Here is a 27,161-nt window from a genome sequence, read left to right as displayed (position 1 = left end):
CAGCATGATGACAACTGATCCTACTTTTAACGGCAAATTGCGAGGTGGTAATCCAGGCAATTCCAGTGAATTTAAAAACTCCGTGGGATAGTTGACTACGTCATCCTGGTTCATAATGGTTTGAAGGAAACCAAGTGTCCTGGAAGAAAATTCTGAATGGTCGCATTGAGATCCTCGACATCTTTATTTTTGGCTGCCGAAATTGCTCGTTCACCCAGCCAATTATGGTTATTGTACTTTTGCGCTATATCTGGGGCAACACGCTGAATAAGCTCCTCTTTTGAATCTGTGATGTGACAGAAATCTGTGGGTAATGTGATGAATGCGCTTGAGGTGTCCATTGCAACTTTATTATTTCCAATATCTAAGAACTGCTTCGTAAACAAATTTGCAGTTTAATCATGTTGCAAAAATACTCGCATGTTAGTTGTTAGTTGGAGTGCCTTTACGTACTGCCACAAATTCGATGATTTTAGGCATGCATTAAGTTCATCAGAAAAAGTTGAAATAACTGGAAGAGTCTGACGAAAATCGCCTGACAACAGAATCATCGCCCCACCAATAATATTTTGGTTGTCACGAAGATCTTTCAATATTCTGTCCAGCACCTCTAGTGACCTCTTATGGGCCATTGTGCATTCATTACTAGCAATTAATTTGCATACCTGTAGGATCTTGGTCTTGGCCATTGCGCTATTTTTGGCGATGTTGCAAATTGGTGTTTCGGTGATTGAGTCATGTCTTCTTCGCCTCGGCATCTAAACGTAATTAATCAAAGTGAGAAAATTTCTCTCTCACTTAAAAGTAACTTAACAGTAACTTAACAGTAAAGTGTCACTATCAAAAAATATCAACAAAAAAAGAGCACACCACTTGGAAATGTTTACCTTTAAGACATAAATCTCCGTGTTCTGAAGTGCGACAGAATGATTGACATATTAGGTGGTTGTCAAATCTAATGAAAAATATTATAGTTGTGTTCAGAAACTTAATTTGTGACAAAACTTAAGATTTATCAAACTTACAAAAATAATCTGATACAGTTACAACTGAAGTTAGCTAAAATTAAGCTTCGTGAAGCCGACCAAATAAATTGGAAATCAGTACTACTAATAGTTGATTACATTTTTTGTCGCGTTCGCGATTCACGTTTGTTTATTTTCGGAACGCGACATTAGATCCTCCAAAGCGCACGCGAACACTATTTTCATAGATATGATTGAATTTGAACTTTATGCAACAGTAATAAATTGCAAATTGACTCTTTGACGTTAGGAACACACTTAAATTGCTAAGAAAGCAGTGAGTGATTAGAATTTCATATGAACTTTATTGAATAGCAATAAAGTTCAAATCGACTCTAGAAAACGTTTGTACGGGAAAAAGAAAAAGACTGTTTTTAGGTTTTTATTCGTATTTTTCTCGACTTTTAAACCTTCTCTAGACCTCCACGAACATTTTAAGGCTAAGATAAGATAAATCCGTTCAGCCATTCTCGAGTTTTAGTGAGACTTACGAACAGCAATTCATTTTTATATACAGCTGTGTTCAAAATAATAGTAGTGCTCATTGAACTATAGCATCCCTGACATTAACGCCATCTTTACAGTTGAAAACTTAATTTCTGTGATGTAAAATTTTTTAACGGTCAACAATAAATAAATATACTGTAACCTTATATTGAAAATGAATTAAAATCAAAAGTTATTAGTCAGCTTTGAGATGTTTGCTTAATTAGAGCTGTTCAAAATAATAGTAGTAGAGCTGATTTTGTTTGATTTGTAAGTGATACATAATTGAAACTATTTATTTTTTTCTTAAAAAGTAAGTGTCATTTTAATTTTGATAAATTTACAAAAAAAGTTGTTTTATTTAAATTGAATTATAAAGTGGAAAGAGGAAAACATTGCAGTGTGGATAAGCGATGCCTAATACTGAAGCTGCGAGGGGAAGGGAGAACTTATTTGGAAATCCAAAATCTGTTGGGGTGGTACCCGTGGCATGATGGTTAGTGCGTTGGACTGTCATGCCAGAGGTCTTGGGCTCGATCCCTCCCTATGGCATCTAAAGTCCTTTCACAGGTACTGCCTCTTGCGAGGAATTGAGTAATTCTTGTCATGAAAAAGTGCTTTTTTAAATTAGCCGTTCGGATTCGGAATATAAACTGTAGGTCCCCTCCATTCCTGACAACAGTACTCATACACAGGAATGGTTGAGATTTGTAAGTTACTAGGCTCTAGTTCTCAACGGACTGTTGCGCCACACAATTTATTTTTTTTTTAAATCTTTTGGGATGCTCATCCACAATTATAGTCCACGCCATTAAATTGCATTTGTTCTTTCCCGTCTAGTTATGGCTGCTATCAGAATTTTCTATTATTGGTATATTTTTGACAGTGTACTAGCGATCATTGATCCCTATTATATAGGGTGGCGGCTATTTTGTTTTGGTGACATCTGTCAAAAATCTTTTGCTTATTATTCAGTTGCTTATGCCAAATTATCATGGCAAGTTTCACGATTAAACATCTCGTTCAAATGATAAAACTTTGTTATAAAAATGAGTGTGAACGTTGCGCAAATTGCGCCTATTTTGGCCAAAAAATCATATTTAGCGACGAAGCGCATTTTTGGATGAATGGCTGTGTTAGCAACCAAGTGATAATGCATAATGTAATTGGTCCGTACTTTTTGAAAACGTCTTCAGTGAGGCGGTCACCGCCAACAGCGAGCTCTACATAACGATAATAATTAATTTCTTATGGCCCCAATTGAACCATATGGACCTAGACGACATGTGGTTCCAGCAGGACGGCGGCGCGGCGCGACGTGCCACACTACAACCGCCACGACATCTACTCGCTCTTATTGAAAAAAAAAATTTGCTCGCTTTAAGTCCAACTAGCATTGACATACTATACATGGACTGCTAGTAGCCAACTTCACGATGGTTCCACTTTTAACGGACAAAACACTAGCGCAAAGAGGGCTATGCGGAAAAATTGTGTAACATTTAATACTCACATCCACTGCTGTCGGTTTTGCTACTATAGTAGTATTTTACTATTTTCAGAGTCAACTGCTACTCTAACCACGGACGAAAACTACTCCCCAAAATAAAACGGAAAAGAAATTTGTATTTCGTTTACAATAAAAACCAAAATTTAAAATATAATGCCCCAATAATAGTGCAACAGCAGAAAGCAAATTTTCAGATATAAGCCTTATAAAAGATAAAAAAAGAAATTCACTCAAGGTAGAAACGGTAAATGCCCTACTAACTGCTAAGGAACTCCTTAAAAACGATTTCACAGAAAAATGGTAGCCATCGAAAACTTTAATCGAGGATACCAAATCATTGTATTAGGCGTCAGTTATAACTATTATTGGTTTTCATCATTGAAAACAAACATTAGAATTTTTTTGACAGGTCGTTTATAGCTATCCTTAAACATTTCTGTCATTGAAAAAATTTCCCGATTGAAATGCACCGACAAAATTTGGAACACAAATCAGTGGAACGATTCGTTTCACCTTTGAACATAAAGTATCAGCTGTTCAGGAAAATGAATTTCCGTTGTAGAGAAAAATAAATACGCAATTACACTTTTTTCGCAAAAAAACAAATTCTTTGTGTGATTTCCGATGGATGATTATATAATTTTCATTTTCAATCAAAGGGAAACACCGTCTTGATCGATTTCAATGGTAGCTATAATTGACCCCTTAATGATTGTAACTGAAAATATTAAACATCGAATTTACAATAATGACTTTAATTTGTTCTTGAATATTCAAACATGTATGTTGATGTAAAATATAATTTCAATTGTCAGTTTCTTATTTAATAAAAAAATTTATGAATTTAAATTATTTATTTCAACTCTATTATTTTAAAATGTTGGCCTTTAAACGGTGAAAGCAGAAATTTGGTACGACATTATATCCTTCTATTTGTCTGTTTTCGGAACATTAACCTTTGCAATAGGCCAATTAACTTCGAATTTGGACATTTTTATTTTCAGTTTTTAATTTTGTTCGTGGGCCAAGCATGTGTTTGTTGTTTTTTTGTTTTACTCCTCAATTTAAGAAAATGCTCCCCAAAATGATAGCAAAATACTACTCTTGAAATTTTCAAAACGACAGCACTGCTCACAGCAAAAAAACATGGTATCGTTTGTCTTCAACAAATTATACTAGATGTCAGTACTTTCTATGTCAAAAAAGCTTATCTCAACTAAATACAAACAGATGTCGCTAAATATTTCATAACTTTTTTTGCCACTGTGCCTGAAAGGGCTAGTGTAGCTAATTTGAAGTGGAACCATTTTTATTCAAATTTTGTATGGAAAATTCACACCACTAGCAGTCCATATATAGTATGTCAATGCCAACTAGATATATGTTTCTTTGACACAAACCTGTCATTGGAATTGTGTATATAAAATCGAAACAAATGTCAGTGGAATGGTTCCATTAATTTTTTGACGTTATGGAATCAGTGTTCAGAAAAATAAATTAATGCGTGTCAGAAAATCAAAATATGTTTTATCTCAACAAAATTTTATTTTCGAGTGATTTAAAAATTCCAAAAAATTGAACGAATTAATTTCAATGTTAGCTTACTTACTTTTTTATATTTTGAAAGACGGTCATGAGTTTACTAATAATGAATCTCGGATTTTCGTATGGAGAAATTTGTGATGTGTGAAAGAGGCCTTAAGAACTTGTGTGTTCCTAGAAGATCTCTGAGCACATTGAAACCAGAAAACTCCCATTATAAAATCACAATCACCACAAGAGTAATTTTTCGAACATTTGGCAATACAAACGGTTTTGAAAATATTTTTTTTTTCGGGATTCAACTGCCACTTATTTTGTGAAGTCATGTTATTCTGAGGCAACTTCAATGGAGCGCATTTTGTACTTAATTTGTATTTTTTTTAATTATGACCTTTAACAAAAGTCCCCATTGAATTTATCTTTAAAAATCTTTTGACAGGTTCGAAAATTAACACAAAACGTCATTTGGAAGATAAAACAAATAATTTTCTTAACTCTCCAACTTCAAAATTTTACCACCTATTTCGGAGTGTTTTAGAGATTCGCCAAAGTTTGGTATACTCTTAATTAGTTTGCAAAGTTTAGTTAAATAGCGTCCCATGGAAAAATAAGTGCAAAATAGAATCAACCTTGAACTCATCAGACCAGACAGCTATTGGATGTTTTTAGAAGTATATCATTTACTATCGAATAAAAACTCCCTGAGCTTTTAATCGACATCAAAAAATGTTTTGCTCCCAAAACTAATTAACAATTTATTACCTTTGCCAACAAAAACAATGGAATATATTCCATGCTTTTATTATGTTCCGGCTGTTTGGTCATCGGAATCGGCCATTGCAACACATTAATTATGACAAAATATTCTCATGCACCATCTATAAGCAGCAATTTTTGTCAGTTAAAGAGGCAGAGAAAAAGAAAAAAAAATTAAGTTAAAAGATTCGCCAAGAGTTTACCTATTTTTATTACCATTCCACGCCGCCGTCGCTACAAAACCAACTCTCTTTGCTCAGACACAAAACTCTCTGTCAACTAATCAACATTAATTCCAAAGGTTTATGATTCAACATAACAAACATAAAACAGAAGTCCTTAAACAACCGAGGGCGCACTAAATAAATTAATTAGTGCCTTGTAGTTGGAAGGAAGTAGGTATATAGTAAAGTCCCTAAGGAAGTTGACGAAGCGCAAGCGATGTCGTCTACCGCAACTATGACGATGACTACTTGGGGCATCGATCGGGAGGAAGCACAGTACTCGTACGTAGAGTAGTGACATTCAAAGCGCGAATTTCATTAAATTCACAGCAAATGGGTGACGACGTTCAAGACAACGACGACGACAGATCCCAAAGACGGAACGGACAGACTCAACAAGTTGCAAACCACTCAGAAAGATTATGTTTTCTTTTTTTTATTAAGAAGCACTTGTGCCTTCGAGAGATGCCCTATTGATCGTAATGTTCATGAATTTATGTTTTGGCCAACATCGGACCCCGCGAGAGAGAGGGATATCTCGGTTGTAGTTTTGGTCTAAAGCAACCCTCTCTTGCACTTCCATTCCACAACGATCATCATTTTAGTTGGCTTTATGTTTAATCAAAATGAAATGATTAGCATTCTAGGCTACGATTAAGTGCACATTCTCGGACGTTATAATAATGGCCAAACATTCGCAAATGATTAAAGCTGCCGATTATACGTTGACAGGAGATAGACCGAGCCGAGACGAAACAGCCAAACGGTTATAGGGTAAAAGGCTATTTTGTGATGACTGATGTAAAGGTCTAATTTACTTATAGCAAGGATAGGACTTTATTTATATTGAATTCTGGGGTTCATAAAATCTTATGATGATGGAAATCGATTTGATTTTAGTTAAAGTTATGCCTCTACGTACATATCATTAATTAAGACAAAAACTTTTGTTGATTAAGTGAATGATTGATTAAGCGAAGCTATGCAACATGTTTTGTTGAGAAGGGTTGTAATGGATGTGCAGTAGTAGACTTTAGACAAGGTGATACTGCTTTTGTGTGTATTGTCATTAAGAAAGGACCTATACATAACCGACCCGTAGTGACGTCTTGGTCAAAACTTCACCATCAAAAGAAATAATTTTGAGTAAGTTAAGGACTTTGTCCTTAGCTGGGATTGCTCTTGAAAAACCGCCGTTTCTTTGGGTTAAGAAAGCAATTGAGAAGTAAAATCATATCTCGAGCAATAAAAATATCGCTATATAATATCATCTACATCATCACCATTCTAGTAAACTGCACAGAAGCATAGACTACGACAAAAACGAATGAAAGACTTTTTTGGGTCTTTTCTGTAGAAATGTTCTTCTCGTGATCTAAGGACAAATCTGCATTGAAAGTGAGTGGAAGAGTAAATGGAAAAACAAGCTTATCCTTCTTATAGTTTCTAGACCATGAATACCAATTCGGTCTAAATATTTTCAAAGATGCAAGGTAGTGCAGTAGTTGTCGATAAGTAGTAAATCTTGTTATTACACGTTGAAAGGTTCTTCCAATTCTAGCTTCTCAGCTTTCACAATGTTTTCCTTTCCAGTTCCAACCTCTGTCTGAAAACACTTCTCAAAACATACAATTTATAGCTCCATTTGTGAGGTTTATTGGAGTTGTGCTATCAAAATTCCTTGCTTTTGTAGAGATCATCAGCTTATATACGTACACACCAAGCTGTGTTCTAGAAGAACTGTTTGTATTTGTGAGGCCCTTAACAACTGAACTGATTTTGAATATGCTATCTGAATGAGGATTACTTCTGGAAAGGCTTAAAGTGTTGTCGTTGAAATGGAGATGCTGTTTGATTTTTGCAAACGGAACTCCAATGGTTTATAACTCTAGTCAACTGATTAAAGATGCAGTATATTTTTATTAATATTTAATTTTATCGTGAACGACAAATCAAAAGCTTACTGCTGGTCCTTGAAACAACTTGTACTTGTCAGTATTGGAAATTATTAATTATGCTTAAGTTAAGACATGACAATAGCCTTCAAGGCTCTATGTGTTACTAGCAAATTTTAATAATGAAATTTTCTTTTTTGTTGAAAATGTTGCTTACGAAAAAAATGGCGGGAAGGGCTTGATATACCAGACCTAGATATTTGTACCGTATTATCAATATCACATAAAATTATACATACAAGAATTACAATCCACAAAATTCAAATTTCCGCCCTTTAAAATCAATACAATTTAACGTATTCGAAGTTGACGCTATGGAGCATACGAATTTATTAAAGACAACAAAAAAGGGCATTTGATATCATATGATAGAATATCACTTATAAACATCACAGAAAACATTTAGCTTCCATTTTCAAGTGATAAATAGTTAAAAGTTGGCATCTAGTTCTGTATGATGGAGTTTCGATGTTCCACCCAAATTTTTGAATTGTGAATCTTGTAAACTTTTATTTGGCTATTTCTCTTAGATTGAATGTTATAAAAAGGGTTCCAGATTACACAAGAGTATTCTAAGATTGGTCTTACATATGACGTTAAAAGCGATTTGAGAGCAAAAGGGTCTTTAAAGTCTATGCTATTGCGTTTGATAAAACTGAGCATGGAATTGGCTTTGGATACACTAAATTCAATGTGCCTAACAAAGTTGATTTTAGGGTTGAAAACTACACCAAGGCTTTTCTTCTCCCCTACTCTTTTCAGACCTTGATTCTCAGATTTGTACTCAAAAATAATTTTAGAAATGTAGCGGCAAAAAGAAAAACATTGGCATTTAGCGACATTTAAATATAATTGGTTTTTCGTGCACCATTGGGATAATTTTGAAATATCGTAGCCAAATATTTAAACCACGAAAAAACTTTAAGTCATAGTCAAAAAGAAGTTGACTAGAATTGAGGAAAATACTAGGTAAATCATTTAAAACAATTAGGAAGAGAAGGGGTCCAAGATGGCTACCTTAGGGCACACCGGATGAAACAGAAAAGATGATCTGTTGTAGAATATCCCGATCAAAGGCATGCTTGTTCTTTTGGTTGGTTTCTGTTGAATGTTTCTTTACATCTTCTTAATAGACATTTACCGTATTCTTTGTAAATTATTGATATAATACTTATTGGTGAATAATTATTAATATCTTCTTTTTTACCCTTTTTGTGAATGAGGATTATCTTTGATTCTGTTCATTGATATGGTAGTTCTTCATGTATCAAAGTTTGATTTAATATAAATGTTAAAACATCGATCGATCGAGTTTTTTCCAATTTTAAGCATTTCCGCTTTTTCCCGACTTCAGTTCGTTAATCGACTCTTCCACTTCCGATTTCAAAAACATTGGAAAACTATATAAATGATCCAAATCTGGCACTATTCATCTAAAGCAATCATCCATTATTTTCCTTGAGAAAAGTGTTTCTTTGGTTTTTTGATTGATTTGTTATCTTCCAAGTACATTTTTAACATTTTCTCATCATATATTTTAATGTCATCTTCAACATTTTTTTTGATACGTTTTCTCAATAATTTGAGAGTTTGTTTGTCGTTTTCATCTAAATATGTTTTATGACGAAGATTTTCTCTTTTTTCAATTAAACTTTTTATTGTACTTGAAATTTTATGTGGCTTTTTAGGAATAGGTTTAATTATGTTTTCCATTGCTGAGACTAGTAGAGCTTTTTCGAACTGTACTTAAAGATTTTATGAATTTCAAACTACACATATTTTTGATTTTCTCTGGTTTTGTCTTCATTTGATATAATTTTTGGTATATCCTTTTTGGGTTGGGATTTGTGGTATTCTTTTCTCTTGTGGCTGATTTCTATTTTAGCACATACCATTCGATGGTCGCTTTCAAAATTCAACTGGTTTATAAAAGAGACTTCTTAAACTGTTTTTCATTTGTTGGTGACTATGAAGGCAATCTCATTTTTTACTAAACGGTTTGGAGGTATCTAGGTCCATTTATTTTTGTCTTTTTCTTAAACAGACTGTTGCAGACCGTTAAACCATTTTGCCAAAGCCATGTTATCATCTTTTCACCACGCTGGTTTCTGGATCCAAATCCGTACTATTCCATTATACCTTCTTCACCATCTTTTCTGAAGCCCACTTTAGCGTTAAAATCTCCAATTATGTAGAGAATTTTTGATCTTGATTTTGATATAATTTTATTGAGATCTTCATAGAAAGAATCAATTTTTTCTTCGTTTGAAACTTCGGTGGGAGCATAAACCAGGACAATCACGACCCTTGTTTTGTTGATCTTCAACTCGCACGATGCAATTCTTTTGTTGTTTAGAGTTACCACTTTAATATTTTTCTTCAGTTTTTTATTTATAAGTATTCCAACACCATATAGGTCTTTGGTCTGCCCAATATAGAAAAAAATATTTTCGTTTTCCTCTTCCAACACTTTTTCTCCAAATAATCTTGTTTCCGCCAAACCGATAACGTCCCAGTTTATGTTTCTAATAGCCGTCGTATCGAATTCGATGCGTTTTTCATTTGTTGATAGGCTTCTAATATTATATGTGCATATATTTAAATCTGTTATTTGATTTTTTCTGTTTCATATTTTTTAATATTTGTAGTTTTGTATCCTGATCTGTTTTTACTAACGAGATTTCTTGTGTCTGAGTGAGGTAACTTAGACTTGGGGGGTTTTGGTCTAACTCCCTAGTGGTGGACAACCGTATTGAGGAAGTCTTTTTATCGTTAGTCTTACTCTTGTTCATTTAATCGTGCCTGGTGTTGTTTTTGTGTATACCATTTGTAAATTTGCTTGTTGATTGTTAGTTACTTAAATGTGTTACATTGGCTTCAAGAAATTCTTTCATAGAAGTTGAGCCTTTTATGAATTCTTGTTTATGTTTTTTACTGTTTTGTGGAGTTATATTTTTATCACTTTTAGACTTAGATGTTTCTTCGAATGACCTTGCTCTTTTCTTCTGGGTATTTTCTTTGTTTTCTTCAAAAATGTTCTTACTAATGTCATCTATAATTTTCTTTGCTACGTGTTGATTGTCTGCGAAGATTTTCCATTTTTTATTGATGCAGCTACGATTTCAGCCTTGAGTTCATATAAAAAAAACTTTTCGTTTGTTTTCTTTCGGCTGCGATTTCTTTGAACAGGTCATCATTAAAATATATTTTATTGGGTAATTTCTTAAGATACTCTTTGTTCTGCTTAAGTTTACTCGTACATATCAATTGACAATTTCAGGTTATTAATAAAAAAGTCATAAAAATGTAAATGCAAAGAAAACAAAATACTCACGCCACGGAGCATGCACCATGTAACTCCCTAGTATCAATTATTATTTTAAATAGATGTTTTACTTCAATAATTACTACATATTGTCTGATTTCGGTCTCAGATACATGAAAAGTATTGTTGGGTCTGTGCTACACAGAGGTTCGTTTCTCCAGAAATTTTCTGTACAATCTCGTAGGAAATAAGTAAAGAACGAACTATATATAGCAGTTTCAAGATAATTTTAAATGACTCGTTTCCACTAAAAGAGAGATTCTTACAATAAATGTTTTATTATTTTTTAAGGAATTTAAACATTTTGAATACTTTTAATTTTCACTCAAAACATAAGTTAACTACTTTTACCTTAACTACCAAAATCATCTAACATCTCTTAAATCAATAGCCTTAAATGTTACCCAATGCGGAAATACAAACAAATAACCTGCCTCTCCCCAAGTCCTTGTTTTTTTTTTTATTACAATCAGTGCAAGCCTTAATGACACATGTCAAAAAAATACAAAATTTCATCTTTGTAAGCAAAACATCACTTTACCCAATGACTATGTCTTCCTTTTATTCTTATCCTTAGGGTAATGTGTTTTTTAAAAGCCATTTATTTTGAAAAAAAAACTATAAAGAAGTCTTAATTTCAAAAGTACTTCGCCTAATTTTACTACAACATGAGCTCAGCATGTCTTGTTTTCCATCCGGTTGCTCAACGATTCGAAGGCAATCTAATAATAAAATCATACCTTAAAACACTATAACTCAAGCTATAGTTGCTTTGAGTATGAATATGACTTCAGCTATACATGAAATAAATTTACATTTTCACTTAATTTCACAAACATATACAAATTTATAGAAAAATAAAATTGAAAACCAATATAATGATGTTCGAAAGCAAATGACTTAAATCATAGATGAACTAACTTATGTAAGTTTTGTGCGCGTTCTGATGAAAACTGTCAGCAGAAATAGTGCGTGTTGATTAAGAGCGACGAGTAAAATATGTAGGTATATAATATAAGATATACATATATATATATGTATATAACATTTGTTTTGATTTGTTATATTTCTTTTTTCTTTAATTTGCAATGATACAACTTCATTTGAGTTTTAATTAAAAAATGATTTGGTAATTACAAAAAGAAAACAAATGGAAACAAAAATACATAGCGCTTAAACTTGTCAACACTTTTATATAAAATATTGTCATAGTTGCAAGACTTGTTTGATAAATTAAAATTTTACTATTGAGTGAAGTATATGAGAACACGCAATTAATTTAACAAGGAAATAAACAACCATCATGTCGAAGTCTATAGAAATAGATAGATGGTGGTTTGGTTGCAAAGGATTTGATTTTTCTTTTTTTCTATTGAATTTCCTCATTCAAATCAATAAAACTGTTATTGATGTTGTGGACCATTGAATATAGTTAGCTATTTTCAACAAAATTTGCTTTTAAGATAAAGGACATAAACATGTGTCAAAACTGTTGGAACATTGTTATATCACCTTTTTTATAATTTACAGGCACTGAAGGGGTTATTAGTACCCTTTATCATTTTCAAAGCCCTTATTAATATTATATCCAAGAGATTTAATCTTGTTTTAGGAGCACCTGCAAAGATATGCGAATTAAATTCAAGCTTTGGACGGATAAAGGCCTTGTAAATTACAGCCAGATCAGAAGGAGTGAACAATTTTGTGCACCGTCGGAGAAATCCTAAGCACCTGGCCGCATTTTTGGCAATATGAAATATGTGATCATTCCATAAAAAGTGATCTGTGATACACATACCGAATACTGACAGTTGATTAGTTTCCTGGATGCAAGTGTCACTCATAGATAGTGGCATCGGGGGTGTGTTACGCTTTAACGACAGGAGACAGCATTGACTTTTCGAAGCATTAAATTCTACACGGTTTTAGATTCCCCATTGAACAATACTGTCAAGATGAGAATTTAATGAGCTTATCAAACGCTGACGTTGAAGTTCCACATCTGAAGGACAAGGGAGCTGCCGTTAGCGAAACAGTTTAATGGATTAGAAGTGGCAGACAAGAGATCATTTATGAATATAAGGAAGAGAGTCGGAGACAAAACGGAGCCCTGGGGGACACCAGCATTTATTTTATGAATTTCAGACTTGAAACCATCCAATACATCTTGTATGGCACTGTTAGAAAGGTAATTCCTAATCTAACGAGAAGTGATTCATGAATACCAAAAGCATGCATTTTTGATAAGAAAGCTTGGTGCCAAAATCTACCAAATGCTTTTGAAATATCAAGTGCAATAATCTTACTTTCTCCAAAACGATATGTAAAGATTTATTCCACTGTCCAATGAGATGAACCATGAGATCACCAGTGGACCTATTGCAACGAAAGCCATACTGCAGGTCATTAAGAGTGAGTGCTATTGGACGATAGTTAGATTGAGAGGAGGATTCGCCTTTTCTAGGGACAGGCTTGAAAAATGCTTACACAGGGAGTGTCATGGTGGACGAGCGTTGGAACCGAGGATGATGTGGTGTTTCGCACGTTTTTTACAAATGACCAGACATTTTTACTACCTTTGGAACATTGTAGTTGTATTTTTTGCCTTAATTTCTGATAATGTCGAATATGTCCATTACAGGTCTTTCTAGCTTGTTTGAACTTATTGGGGTTTTTGTCAGTCGGGTTGGCTTTGTAAACACGGAAACTTTCGTCTCTGAACCTAATAACATCTTTACAGCTCGAATCCAACCATGAGTTCTCTTTGGGTTTGATAGATTTCTTCCTATTTGGGATCAAATTTCTCATTCAATAAAGAATTAAATTTGTAACCATATCTGCGCTGGAATCCACGTCACTATCGAGGAAGCATGAGTTTTAAAATTTTAAGAAACACGTCTTACAGTGGTTGCTTAAATAACGATCTGTACACAATCTACCTTGAAGTTTAAAAAATTTAACTTAAGAGGTTGGTGTTTTCTTAGCTATTCTTTGCTTAATTTTGAAATGGACTTAAATACAAATTGCAAACATTGTAGTTTAAGAAAAAAAGTTACCAAAAATATAAAGAACAAAACACTCTAGAAAATTCACTTAAATTAAATTAAAATGTGAAGAAATTAATGTATAAAATTTCGATGCATCATTTTAGGCGTTTATTTAAAAGAATGAGTATAATTAAATGTTACTTGTAAGTTTGAAATTAAAATAGGGTAGTTTATAATAAAAGTGGTCTCAACGCACACCCCTGCTAGACACCTGCTTCAGTCTGAAACTATTCAAAGATTTAATCTTCATTTCAAACCGTATCTATAGTATCATTGTTTATATATTTTTGAGGACTTTACCGAATTTCCTTGCAAAAGAGCACATTTTTGTCCACCACACCAAACACTTCTTTAAAATCCACGAAGAAACAGTTAAGTTTCTTTTTGCTTAGCAGAAAGTTCTCGGGAATGCTCTTAAGGACAAAAATTTGGTCGACCGTGTAGTAACCGGCTCTGAAACCGACTTGAAACTCCTTCAATAAACCATTTTGTGAAATCCACAAATTAAGTCGTCTTTGCAAAATCGCCGTAGAAATTTTGTATGAGGCGTTTAAAATACTTATTCCACTATAATTGTCTGGGTTTTGGGTTTTTGTCCACCATATATTTTCGCTTCCAAGAACTTGCGAACTTAATAATAATTATTAATCCATTTAAAAAATGCTGTCCTTATCCTGATTAGATATTATTCAAGTGTTAAAAATAGGTAAGGTTAAGAGGTGAGAGCTTTCATTTTTATTAGTTTTTAAAGGTTTTTAAATTTTCTTTTTGACTAATTAAAATGTCTGTTTAAGCTTTTGACGAAAGTAGTGCCACTTAAAAAATCTTCCTCTTTCCGAAAATTTGAAAATTTTGTTCAAAATAAAACTATTCCGCCTAAAATAAAAATTTTCAGAATTCTGAATTATATATAGTTAAGTTATATTGCTGTATGTCTTATGTTCTGTATTTCAAAACTCTGCAGACTTAAAGTATTGTATACCAAAATACTGTATAAATAAAAGACTGCATGTCAAGGGTTGTTCAAAAGGTACAGTCAATTTAGCATTTGCGCTGTTTTCATATTTTCGGTTTTCTTGTGGCATTATGTTACTTTTGACTTTAACCTAAAAAAGGGATACAAAAATGTGTATTAAATTTTTATGAAAAGCATAATTAAGTGTGGAGGTTGTAAGCATAAATGAGAGTAACAACATTATGCCACAAAAAAAAAATATGAATTAGAAATTCGCGATACTTTTTGAACAGAGGTTTTATCTCCGAATTTTCTTAAAAGTGTGTTAATGGTAGTTCTATTCTTTTTTAACTGTCTGTATTAAAAAAGCCAGTACTTTATCCAATGTACTATTTTTTGAAAACCAGAACAAATGTTTTTTTCAGATTCCAATAAAAAGGCATATAGAAGATGATAAATGTTACTAATATTAAAGAAATTTACACTATTTACAAGGTTCATGAAAAAAGCTACCAGTTTTTTAAGAACACAAAAAGTTCACATTAATTCAAAGAATGCGTACACACGTTAATTGTCTTAAATTATATGATAACTTATTCTTAAAAGCATCCTGTTTTTAAAATTATGTTTTTAAAAGCATTTTGAATTACAGAATTTTGTTTAACCAGAATTTTGTGATACAGAAGTTTGACTAAGCAGATTTTTTTTTTTCATAAGTATTTTAAATACATACAGTTTATGGCCCATATAATATTGCGACTCCAAACCTTGAATAAAATTTCTTTCGGAAATATTTTATTTTGATATGTGGAACATAAAATTTTTATTAAGCCCATACAAACTTATAAATATAATTCAATCAAAATGATATTGAATCGATCGAGTCGATGAAATCTACCATCCAGTATTGGTCCTTTAAACAATCTCAGAAAGGACCATTGTACCAAATTCCTAGCAAATCCAATGACTTGTATAGACTCAGACAAGGTAACGGTGCAATCAATCTATATTTTCAGAACTTTTGAATCATCAACAATCAACATGTTTATTTTGTTTACAGCCCCAATTTGTTAACTAAACATAGCCGATACTTTATTATCTAAATCAAAACATATTTGAAAATGATTTTCTTATTTCAAATACATATTATGTACACATAAACTATTTAAAATATTTCCTTACATTAAAAACAAAATTGTTGACGTTTAAATTAAATAGTAAATAAAATATAAATCTAAATTAAAGTTTGTTGCTCAGATCTTTTGTTTCAATTTTCAATTACATTTGTATGGTGACTTTATCGTGTCAGATTTCTTTTTGCAAAGTTCTTCCATATTTATTTTTGACATATTCAAAGTTAATTTATGTTAATATTATTTAAACTCCATAATTACATCGGAAATGTCTTTGAAAAAGAAATCAAAATAAAAATAACAAGAAAGTAAAGAAAAAAATGTAATATAAAAATGAATGTTTTATTAAAATATTTATAGTTGATTGGTTTAAACTCGTTAGAAATAACTACAACATTTTATTTGTTATAAAAACACATACACAGATATATAATATGCTTAATATTTTATAGTTTACGAGTAAATTATGCAAAAAAGTAAATTTATTTTAGTTTTTCGTTTTTATTTTGTTTAATTAGTAGAATACCCGTGTAGACATTTATTTAAGCCATCTTAAATCTTTTCTACATTTTTTATCCTTTATACGAGTATATGCTCTAGTTACAGAGAAGAGAGGACACGCATGCAAAATAAAAGAAAACAAAAAAACTAAGTAGAAACGAAAAACCGAACTCAACATGACATTAAACCATTCATAGGGTAATTATCAATAGTGACAGCGTGCACAATTCCTAAGATAATGGCTAATTGATTCTTATTTACGACTTCAGCCCTCCAAACTGCTGGCTGCTCGAGCAAGCGCGATTCCATTTGCACTGCACTCATGGTGATGGTGCTAAGGCTAAGGCTAAAGCTAAAGCTGGAACTACGGCTACGGTTGCTGCCGTAGTTGCGTTTACGATTATGTGTGTCGCAGTGCATCCTCCTCACCATACTCCAATCTACTCTGGGGCCATGGGTTTTGTTGCTGTTGATGTTGCTCTTGCTGCAGGATTCAGAATTTAATTCGAGGCCAAAATAGTTGTTGTCCAAAGCGAATGGTAGTTTAAAAGTAGCGAAGGTGAATTAAAATAAAACAAAAAATAAAAGGAGCAAAAGCAGATTCAATGCAGCGTGCGCGCGAAACAAGATGAAAAACAATCTGTGAGTTGCAAATAAAAAAACAAAATTACATTGAAAAAAAGATGCAAAACCGCACATCAGACGAAGAATTAAAGGCATAAAAAGAAAGAAATGAGTTAAACAAGACGACGACGATTCTGTAACAAAGCAAATGATACACCGTCATCGTCCGTGCGTCGATCGGTTGGTGTGTCCTTTCGATCATGTCATGCGGTCTTTTGATATGTTTTTCTTCTTCTTGAATCAACTGCCTCTGTGTAGCCCTTTGGATGCTATTGCTGGCTCATATTTGAACAGCGATGTTATAATATTTTCAATGATTTGACACCTTCAACCGAAATAAAACAGTTGACACTTTTCGATAAATTTCCATGAAAGTTCAAAAGCTCCTCCTCCAGGATTTTAAATTCCAATTGATAAACATTTATAAATTTGACATTTAAAAATTCACTTTGTGTATAACAACCCTGTTCATGTCAATGTACAAACCAATTGCCTTGGAACTGTTTTCCTTTTGGCTGATAAAGTTGATGACTTTTTGATATTGGTGATCGTCCTATGGTGTGTTTTGTGTGTTGTTCCCTTGGAGCAGAGTTCTGTTCGGTTGATGATTTTTGTCTACTTTGACATCGTCTGTCAGTAAGTACATGGCGGTGGACAATTCTGCCTGTGGCTGGGATGACACATCGAAACCGGCAAGGCCTTCACTCTATGTCTCTCTCTCTTTCATTTTCTGGACTGGATTTAACACAGATTCTTTTCGTCGACTATCTGGACGTCCTCCCCTTCCTCCCCCTCTGTCTTACACCTTCAGCAATGATTGGTAAGAAGAATTTGCCAGTCGTGCTTGCGGTCGCGTTTCTTTAAAATGCGTATAAGCTCAAAAACACACATCCACAAAACAAAACACCACACATCATATTATACTGTGATGCATTTCGGGCGACCATTTCTGTTATGTTGCTATTCGGACATCGCAGACCTTGCTGATGATGCTCAGCTCATAAAAGGACGGAAGATCATGATGATGATGCGAGATGGAGAAGTTGTTGGAAGGGAAGGATTGGACAAACGCGAAACGCCTTGTGAAATTCCTAAATCAATTAAAACCGGCATGCAGGGAATAATGAGAAATTAACACCTGAAATAATCACCAAGAGATTCCTTGGGAAGCCATCATAATCATTCGGTCTTCTTGTTTTGGTTTTTAGTTTGGATCGGATCGGTGGTTATTTTTGCTTCTCTTCAAGTTGTCGGTCGGTCGAAGTCGTGGTAGTGGTGATGGTGGCCGTACGGCGGCGGCGGTGATCGGTCGGTGGTGGTGACTGGTGATGTTTTTGGTTCTTGAGTCTTACAGCGAAATATATGGTAGATGTATGGAATTTTTGACGATGCTGTTCTGTGCTTCACTCTTTTTTACCCTGCTTCTTCTTTTTGGTCCTTCTTGTTCATCTTTTGTTTTGGTTTAGGTAAAGTATAAGGTCCAACAATCCTATGTGCAATGATATGTTCCTGCATGGTGGTAGTTTTACGTTTTACGTTTTACGTTTTATGCTGTCATGCGAATTTTGAGTTTTGTCTCTCTAATTTAGCATGAAATTAATTGGGCAGATTCACTGACGATAAGCGGATATGGCTAATTCATTTGATATTTAAAAGAGAGAGAGAAAGGAAGAGGATATACTGATGGAAGCTGTATAGCTGATCGCGGGTTATATTGTTTTTTGTTTTTATTGTTAAATATATTAAAAAATCTGACCAGATGTAAATTGAGTTTTTAAAGTGAGCCTTTAGGGTAAAGTATTTAAAAGTAATTCTTTTTTTTTTCTTTTAAATTTTTCATTGCTATATGGAAATCATCATGAAATTGACTTTATACTATATAAAGGTAGCAAATTGAAGATTCGTTTTGCAGGTGCAGTGAACTTGTCACGCTATTATAAAGTTCAATAGTACTTTAAGTTCAGTTGATGTCCATTTTACCTTGCCAACACTTCAAAACATTGAAAACTTTAATGAATTATCGTTATTTTCAAATATTTAGGAAAATTTAGACCACACTTTAGTACAGACTCAAAAAAAGGCTTTCCAAACTAGAGTCAAGGCATTCTTTTTGTAATACATTCTAGAGGGTTTGAAAATATGAAATTTAAATTGAAGTGTGTATGGACAAAGAATGATATTGACTTGAAACTGTGTTTGTCTTACACAAAAAAAAATTAAGAAAAATTGACAGACAATCAGTGTGGGCGCATCCCATCCTTTTTTGTATTCTTGAAATTATCATCGAGTGAGATTAGTATTAGAAACCATTTCTTCTTTAATACCTTTTTGAACAGAGAATGAAGCACTAGTTATTTAAGTTTTAAAGGTTTTAACAACAAGGTTGTAGTCTTTGTTATATTTTCCAGAATTAAAATTGCCAGTTTCTGTGTAATTTCAGACTTGCGGTGAAGTACCCTGCCAACCACTAGGATGAGGCCACATATTTTGGAAATGGTTTTTGCCTTTTTATCCTTCTTGGAAGTTTTGTTCCCGGAACCTTTTATTACCTTTGTATGTATGTGTTTTTCCCTATTACAAATTCATTAAATTAAATTTACTTAGATCAAATAAAGAACTACTAAAAAAAGTAGGTGCTTCGAATATTTCCGTGCACGAGCTTACATTTGGGACCTTTTGAAAACTTTTTGTATAGAATTTCTTAGGTTAAAAGCTATAGAAAGAACAAAACTAGAGGTTTTCAAGGATTTAGGACTCCGAGTATTCCAAAAAAGACGAACCTTTTTCCCCCGCAAATTATCGACCGATAGCATTAACGTCCCTTCTTTCTAAGGTCATGGAAACGCTGATTAATTATCAGCTTAAGAAATATCTTGAGGAACGAAAACTTCTTAATGACCGGCGGTATGTGCCTCGTTCGTAGCAATAGGACCACTGGTGATCTGATTGTTTATCTCACCAAACAATGGAACAAATCGTAACATCGTTTTGAAGAAAGTAAGATTATTGCACTTGATATTTTACAGGCATTTGATAAAGTCTGGCATTTTTCTCTCTTATCGAAAATACGTGGTTTCGGTATCAACAAAACTCTTCTTCGTTGGATTAGAAATTTTCTTTCGAACCGTTCAATAGAAGTTATTTTGGACGGATTCAAGTCCGAAACTCATAAAATAAATGCTGTTGTGCCCCAGGGCTCCGTTTTGTCTCCGACCCTCTTCCTCATTTTTATAAATGATCTTCTGTCTGCTACTTCTCGTCCAATACATTATTTCGCTGACGATAGCACTCTTTGCTTTTCATATTCGTTTCCAGACCCACAACCCTCCTCTTCGGATGTTGAACTGCAACGGAAAAATATGATTAGTTCATTAAATTCCTACCTACACAGCATTGTACAATGGGGAATAAAAAATAGTGTGTGTCTTGTATCGTTAAAGCAAGATATACCCTCCTTGCCACTATCTATGAGTGGCACTTGTATCAACGAAACTGAAAATCTAGACATCCTTGGAATGTGCATTAGCAAACACCTGGAGCAATCACATACGCGATATCCCCAAAAATGCCGCAAGATGTCTAGATTTTTTGAGACGTTGCAAGACATTTTTCTCTCTGTCCGACCTGGCTCCAATCTACAAAACCTTCACTCGTTCGAAACTTGAATATAACTCTTATCTCTGGGCTGGTGCTCCAGTTACTTATTTAGGCCCCTTGGACACTCGAATATCGTCGTAAGGTTTCTTGTCTGACTCTTTTTTACCGTTTTTTTTACGGACAATGCTCTAGTGAAATAGCCAGTTGCATTATTCCGCTTTAACAATTCAACCGTATTACCCGCGCTTCTAGGAATGCCCATCAGTTTACCCTTGAGCCCAACTTCGGCCGTACTATGAAGTATAGAGATTCATTTTTTAGCCGTATTGCGTAATTGTAAATGCCTTGCCACATTCTGTCTTTTCATATCATTGCAATGTTCAGAAATTCAAAATATATGTACACCGACACCTCCCATCCAACCCTTCCTTCTTTTCCTAATGCTCACACTGTCTCTTTGGCATATTAAAGGTATTCAAAACTCTTTTAGTGTTTTGGCTAAATTTTTTATTAAAAAAAAATCGTCCTAGAAGATCAACAATTGAACATCTAGTGAAAACATTTGAATCCACAGGTACAGTAAAAAAGTTCCCTACCAGTGAGAAATATCGAGAATATTGCTGCCCCTGAGGCTTCAGTTCCAGAAAGCCTAAATGTGTCTCACACATCGTTCTCAAGTGTTGGGCATCATCATCATTACATCCCAAGAAAATTACGTTTTCGTGTGGTTTATGGGCCGGAGGTGTCATTGGGCCGTACTTCTTCCGTGATGATCAACACCGGCACGTTACTGTGAATGGGGGTCGCTACCATTCAATGATAACCTAATGTTTTTAGCCCCAATTGCATGATATGGACTTGGAGGATATGTGGTTTCAACAGGACGGCTCGGCGGCGTCACAAGCTATACGGCGAATGTCACAATCAATTTTTTTGGAAACCCAGTTTAGAGAACGTGTTATCTCACAAAATGGTCCAGTTGCTTGGCCGCCTCAGTCGTGCTATTTGACGCCGTTAGACTATTTCCTTTGGGCTACGTCAAGTCTATAGTCTAGGCCAATAAGCCAGAGACGATTGCTGAACTTCGTACGAATATCGAACGTGAAATTGCAGCAGTTTTGGCCGATTTATGCTTGAAAACCAATGAAAATCGTGCCCGTAGTTTAAATGTAAACTTCCATACAAAATGGCATCGAACGTGCTTTCAAAAGAATAAAGAATTGATTTGACATCCAAAACCGTTTTTTATTTACAAACATTTCTGTAGAGCTCTTATTGAAAAACCCGTTATTAGTATTTTCAAGTTTAAGTGATATAATATAAAAGTTTCAAGATAGTTTTATAATTTTGTATGGTTCTAAAGTCTAAGGGAGTTGACTTAATTTTTTTAGTTGTGACTTTTCTCCATTGCAACATAATTCATCAGATTGACGCTTATATTAATCAACTATTACATAATTCTGTTTTATATTAATGTTATTCTATTAAGATCATCGTTAAAAATAATCTTTTCTCGACTTCAAAAACTAAAATGTTAAGCAATTTACATGCCATGCAAGTTTATTTTTTCAAACTTCTAGAAAATATCAAATGTCAAAATCTATATTACAAAATTTCGGAAATTTTGCAAACAAACGAAAACATCTGATTTTCCTTAGCCCGAGGGCAATCTCATCCATCACTATCCAGAAGTCATAAGCTTTTTACTAACGAAATTACAGCACCCACTCTATTGAATTATAAGCTTCCAGAGGTATCCAGTATGTCAGTATGTCAGTATTACATTTAAAAAAAATCATGATTGAAAAACGCACGAAATTAGAACAATAGGCTGTCATCTTTCAATTTATTTACAATATTTATAATGCATAAAATTGGCACAAAAAACGTGACGGAATGAATCTTTTGTTTATAAATTTCCACACATGTACATATGTACACATAAAAATGCTTGTCTTGCACTTGACTGTCTTGAAAAATAAATAATAAGAAAATATAAAGACACACAAAATGAAGAAATCCCAAAAAAGTCCCTAAGTCCAATTTAAACCAAAAAACCTACCTAGATATAAGTTAGAAGGTGAATAATCCGGAAAAATAAGCCAGTTATAGGTTCCTATAATAATCAACAAGGATCAACTTATTGACCTTAAGGTATTACCTACATTTGACTCCTGGAAAATCATAAACATATAGAAACTGACCATTGGCTGCGGCGGCGCAGAGAGGTAACTTGAAAGTTAAATGGTAAATGGAAAATTGAAAAGTGTCTTTCATCGTTATTCATTCATTTTCATATGGCAAAAAGATCTCCCATCAATAAATCTCTAATGTTCGGTGGTGGTTATGGCCCCAATCGCCGCCGTAGCACATACAATAATGTACAATTCTCTCCATATTCTCCCCCGAAATCTCCAACTTCACTTTGCATATGAATTATGCAAAATATTGTCGTGAATTACAACCAACTAAGCGCGTTATGCAATCTCACATGAGCCTTAAGCTGGGAAATGTATCTATCTATATATTTGCATGCCATGTTTATAGATAGATTCATAATATCGATGGTGATTTTTTGTTCGTTGGTTTAGTCCGGATAGTTCTCTCCGTCCATTTCATATGCCTAGGAATCAAAGCTTGAGCTAGAGACATGGCTTGGTGTGGTGGCTGATGGTGAGCCCGTCAGACCTCAGAGTCACTATCGAGCTTCGTCATTTGAATTTTTCACATTCTGCAGTCACCGCTCGTTGTCATTTTGTATTTTTTTTTTGGATTTTTGTTTTTGTTAATTTTATTTCGATTTTTTTTCACAAGCGTGTGCTCTGCACCCCCACCCAATGCCCCTTTGAACAAAGTGTTTTGACACAAGCAAACAACAGACAACACACACGCGAGAACGTGCAAATCCATACAAAAAACAACAACAACAAAAAAGATATAAATAATAGAAAAACGATCCCAGTTCGACGTAAAAAGTATCTACGGCGAGAAAATCCGCCAAACGATCAACTTCAATGCAATTATTCACTTGAAAGGAAAATTTGCATGAAATAAATACACACATAGAGATATACTCTCATGCAAACAAACTGACAGACAGATAGACAGACAGAAAGACGGACCGATATATTTGCTATTGAGTTAAAAGTGTTGCATTTGGCAGTGCTGTCGAAAGAGGAATTTTTTTTGAATTACTACAATTGTAATCACGCTTTTTCAAAAGAAGTTTATAAAATAGGGACAAGCATAATATTGGAGCCTTAAGGTAGTTATTTGAGAACAAGTTTTTGGAAATCTGTGATTTTTTTCTCAAAAATGTATCCAACACCAGTTCATTTAAACTTTATTAGAGATCACTTGTACTACAAAATTCAAATCAATGTTACTAAAATGACAGCCCTGTTTTATTTTCCGATTTTCCGATATTTTTCAGATACACAAAACGAGATGCATGTGTAGTCAATTGGTTCGATGGAACAAATAGTTTGACGGTCATAGTCAATTTTTAGCACCAACCACGAAAGTGGAATTTTTCTCCCTCAACCTCAACCAAAAAAGTACAAAAATACAATATTTCAAGTCAATGGTGTGTCTATCTTGAGATGCAGATGCTGGTAGCCCACCTACTCCCCCATCCCATCCGTTTCGCGTATTTCAGTTCAATTCAAAGGATTTAACTTCACATGGCTCATTTTGTTTGTTTGTCGAGTCGAGATGCAGATGGAGTTAGAGGAACAGCAGCAGAGTACCGGAGCACCAGATCGATGCTAGCGATTGGAAATAACCAAATAGAAACCCAATCACATGCCCACCATTGCCTCTAGCTTTGGAGCCATCACAAACCATAGAGAGGACTTCTATAAGCGATACGTCGCGTCTCGTCGTCGATACGCTATTGCGACTTCGACTTCGACTACTGGCTGCCGGCTAGTGGGTCTATAGCTATATACTCTACACAGTTAGCAGCTTGGTCGATCCATCAGACACCACCACCGCACACATTTGAGCGTGAATTTCCGATTGCGTAATATTCCATTAGAGCTTCTGGCCATATTATGGCACTTGTTGTATACTTGCTGCTGAGACGAGCGACGCAGACGAACGACGCGGACGACGACCGAAGTCGTCGACGACGCAGGCAGATTGTGTCCGGTTATATCTGAGCTGAAGCTGGAGCTGCTGCCTCCCATGCACATAGTTGGAATGGGCTGCTGTCGGAGCTGCAATCCAAATTACCATACAACTGAAAATTACAACAATTCGTGAATGAATTGCTTCTGTTCGTTTTGCTGACGCAGTTTTGCCAACGATCGATGGCAATACTTTAAGTCTTCCAAGGTTTTTTTTTCTTTTGGTATTTTCTTCTTAAATGTGCTGCTGTTAGCTACTTCTTGTATAGGTAAGGTACCCCTGGTGGTTATGTTGTATATGATGGTGGAATGTTGTGTGCGAAGCAAACGAAATGATGGAAGCTTTAGTGTTGATAAGCAATTGTCACTTAAATTGGTATTTCTTGTTTAACGTTTGAGTATTTAAGTGGAAGATATTTCATTTTGTTTATATACATTAATTTTTTTTTTTGAAATAAGGTGTTCGACAAATATTATAACGGTGACTGACCATTGGATTGAGAAGCCTTTACTTAAGTTTTATTTCAATATATGTCCACTACCAATAAATTTAAAAATTGTAAAAAAGGATTTGTTTTAGCTTAATAGGCATTTGGGTAAAATCAATCAATCTTAATGCTTCTGTCGCTTGGGATTAGAAATAGCTAGTGTTTTCCAAATTTGACACTAAAACATAAGCACTTGGAAAATCTTCCCTTTTTAACATATTCCTTAGATCTCGATGACTTGTGTGCTACTTTTCTATCGATATCCCTTACTACTAAATGATCGTTGTCTACAGAATAATGTTGAGACAAAATAAGATACTATGACCATCATAGATCATCAGGACCAAAGAAATCAGTCTCTTCTCTTCAGATCCCTTAAACCGATGTTAAAAGTCAAAAAACCTATAGGATTCTATAAAAATCCAAAATTAAAATCAGAAAAAAAAAACAGAACAGTCCTGGTTCTCTTCGGACTGTTGCGCCACCTAATTTATTTTTTAGTTGTTTTGACCATTTTTGTTGCCCTTGAGAGGTCTTATTGGCTCGTATAGTATTCATTCATCTAGAAGGTTTGAACGGTCTTGAATTGTTCTAATTTATACATATTACTTTTAAAATCTTGAAAAACCAGGACACACTTAAGTTGTCTCAACGTCAGAACGGTCTTGAAATGTATGGAGTCTTGGTAGTTTTGAAGGAAAGGAGACCTTTAAAAAGTATATGGGCTGTTTTGATGGTATTAGCTTGAACTGTATGAACTTTCCTTACAGCCTTTCGAAAAAGTGACCATTTTAACCATTCCTGTGTACGAGTATTTGCAGAAATGGAGTGGACCTAAAGTTTTTATGCCGAATCCGAACGGATAATTTGAGAGGAACTTTTTCATTTCAAGAATTACTCTTGGAGAATTTGTCAATTCCTCCGTGAATAAAACTTTAGGTGTCACAGGTAGAAATCGAACCCAAGACCTCTCGCATAACAGTCCAACGCACTAACTATCATGCCATGGGTACTACAGCTCCCTTCTAGTTGAATGAATATAAAAAGGGTTATTAAGGTCCCTCGAAACAAGTTACAATCGTAAGGACTGATGAAAAACGCCAGCTCTCTCTCTGTCAAACACGAATTTAAAAGTCTCTTACTTTAAGTCAAGACCATTGCATTGCTTCTAGATGACAGAATAAAGTTAATGTTGAAGTTAATTCGTGTCAAAATCGTCACACACCTTAAAACTAAGAAAAATTGGGACTTGCATAAACATTACCCCAATACAACCATTTAGACAGACTATTTTCAAATATTGGTACGACAATTCGGTTACATCTAGACAGGCTAAGACTTTACAAAATCATAACTCAAAATTATAAGGCTAGGTTAGGTTAGTTTAAAGTGGCTGTAAATGATGGAAACGGACACACTTAAGCCAGTGAAAATTCAAGATTATAAAGAGCTTCAAACATTTTTAGAATCTTCAAGACTATTTAAACCTTAAAAATTCAAGACACCTCTTAGTGAAAAATCAAGGCCTCTCAAAAAACTTCAAGTTATTATAAGTTCAAGTTATTCAAGTTATTATAGTAAAACTGTTTAAGGAGAAGAATTTAGCTGGATAATTTGACAATAGTCCATTGAAATAACGGTAAGAATTCAAAATGATGCAAGAAACGTTACGAAGTTAACTAAATGACGTAAATGAAATTATTGATATTATTATCTAGTATACTTCCCAAGAGGCTTAAGTAAGTTACTGTATTCTTAAAGTCACTAAAGTTTGATTTTTTTCCTTCTGTAAGGGATTGCAATAATTTTATGAAGAAAATCTTTACCGATCATAAAGTTTTTAATATATTTCTTACCACACAT

General features: G+C 34.0%; 1 protein-coding gene across 1 annotated transcript; it reads right to left on the bottom strand.

The window, feature by feature from the left end:
* Positions 1-110: 110 nt before the first annotated feature.
* On the bottom strand, positions 111-24,876 carry LOC129950772 (uncharacterized). The gene is made up of 3 exons (XM_056062691.1): positions 24,754-24,876; positions 417-758; positions 111-371 (listed from the first exon to the last, which is right to left on the bottom strand). Exons 1-3 carry the CDS (start codon positions 24,874-24,876, stop codon positions 111-113), a joined length of 726 nt encoding a protein of 241 aa, XP_055918666.1.
* Positions 24,877-27,161: the final 2,285 nt, after the last annotated feature.

Source organism: Eupeodes corollae, chromosome 3 (assembly GCF_945859685.1).
Source record: "Eupeodes corollae chromosome 3, idEupCoro1.1, whole genome shotgun sequence".
NCBI lineage: Eukaryota > Metazoa > Arthropoda > Insecta > Diptera > Syrphidae > Eupeodes > Eupeodes corollae.
This window is presented reverse-complemented; position numbering and strand designations above follow the sequence as displayed.

Excerpts from the sequence above, each read along its gene's own strand:
- LOC129950772 (XM_056062691.1), bottom strand. The coding sequence starts at position 24,876 with ATGTGCATGGGAGGCAGCAGCTCCAGCTTCAGCTCAGATATAACCGGA. Across the intron at positions 759-24,753 it reads GTCGCTCGTCTCAGCAGCAA|ATGCCGAGGCGAAGAAGACA; the intron begins GTATACAACAAG and ends AATTACGTTTAG. Across the intron at positions 372-416 it reads AACTAACAACTAACATGCGA|TTCTTAGATATTGGAAATAA; the intron begins GTATTTTTGCAA and ends TTTACGAAGCAG.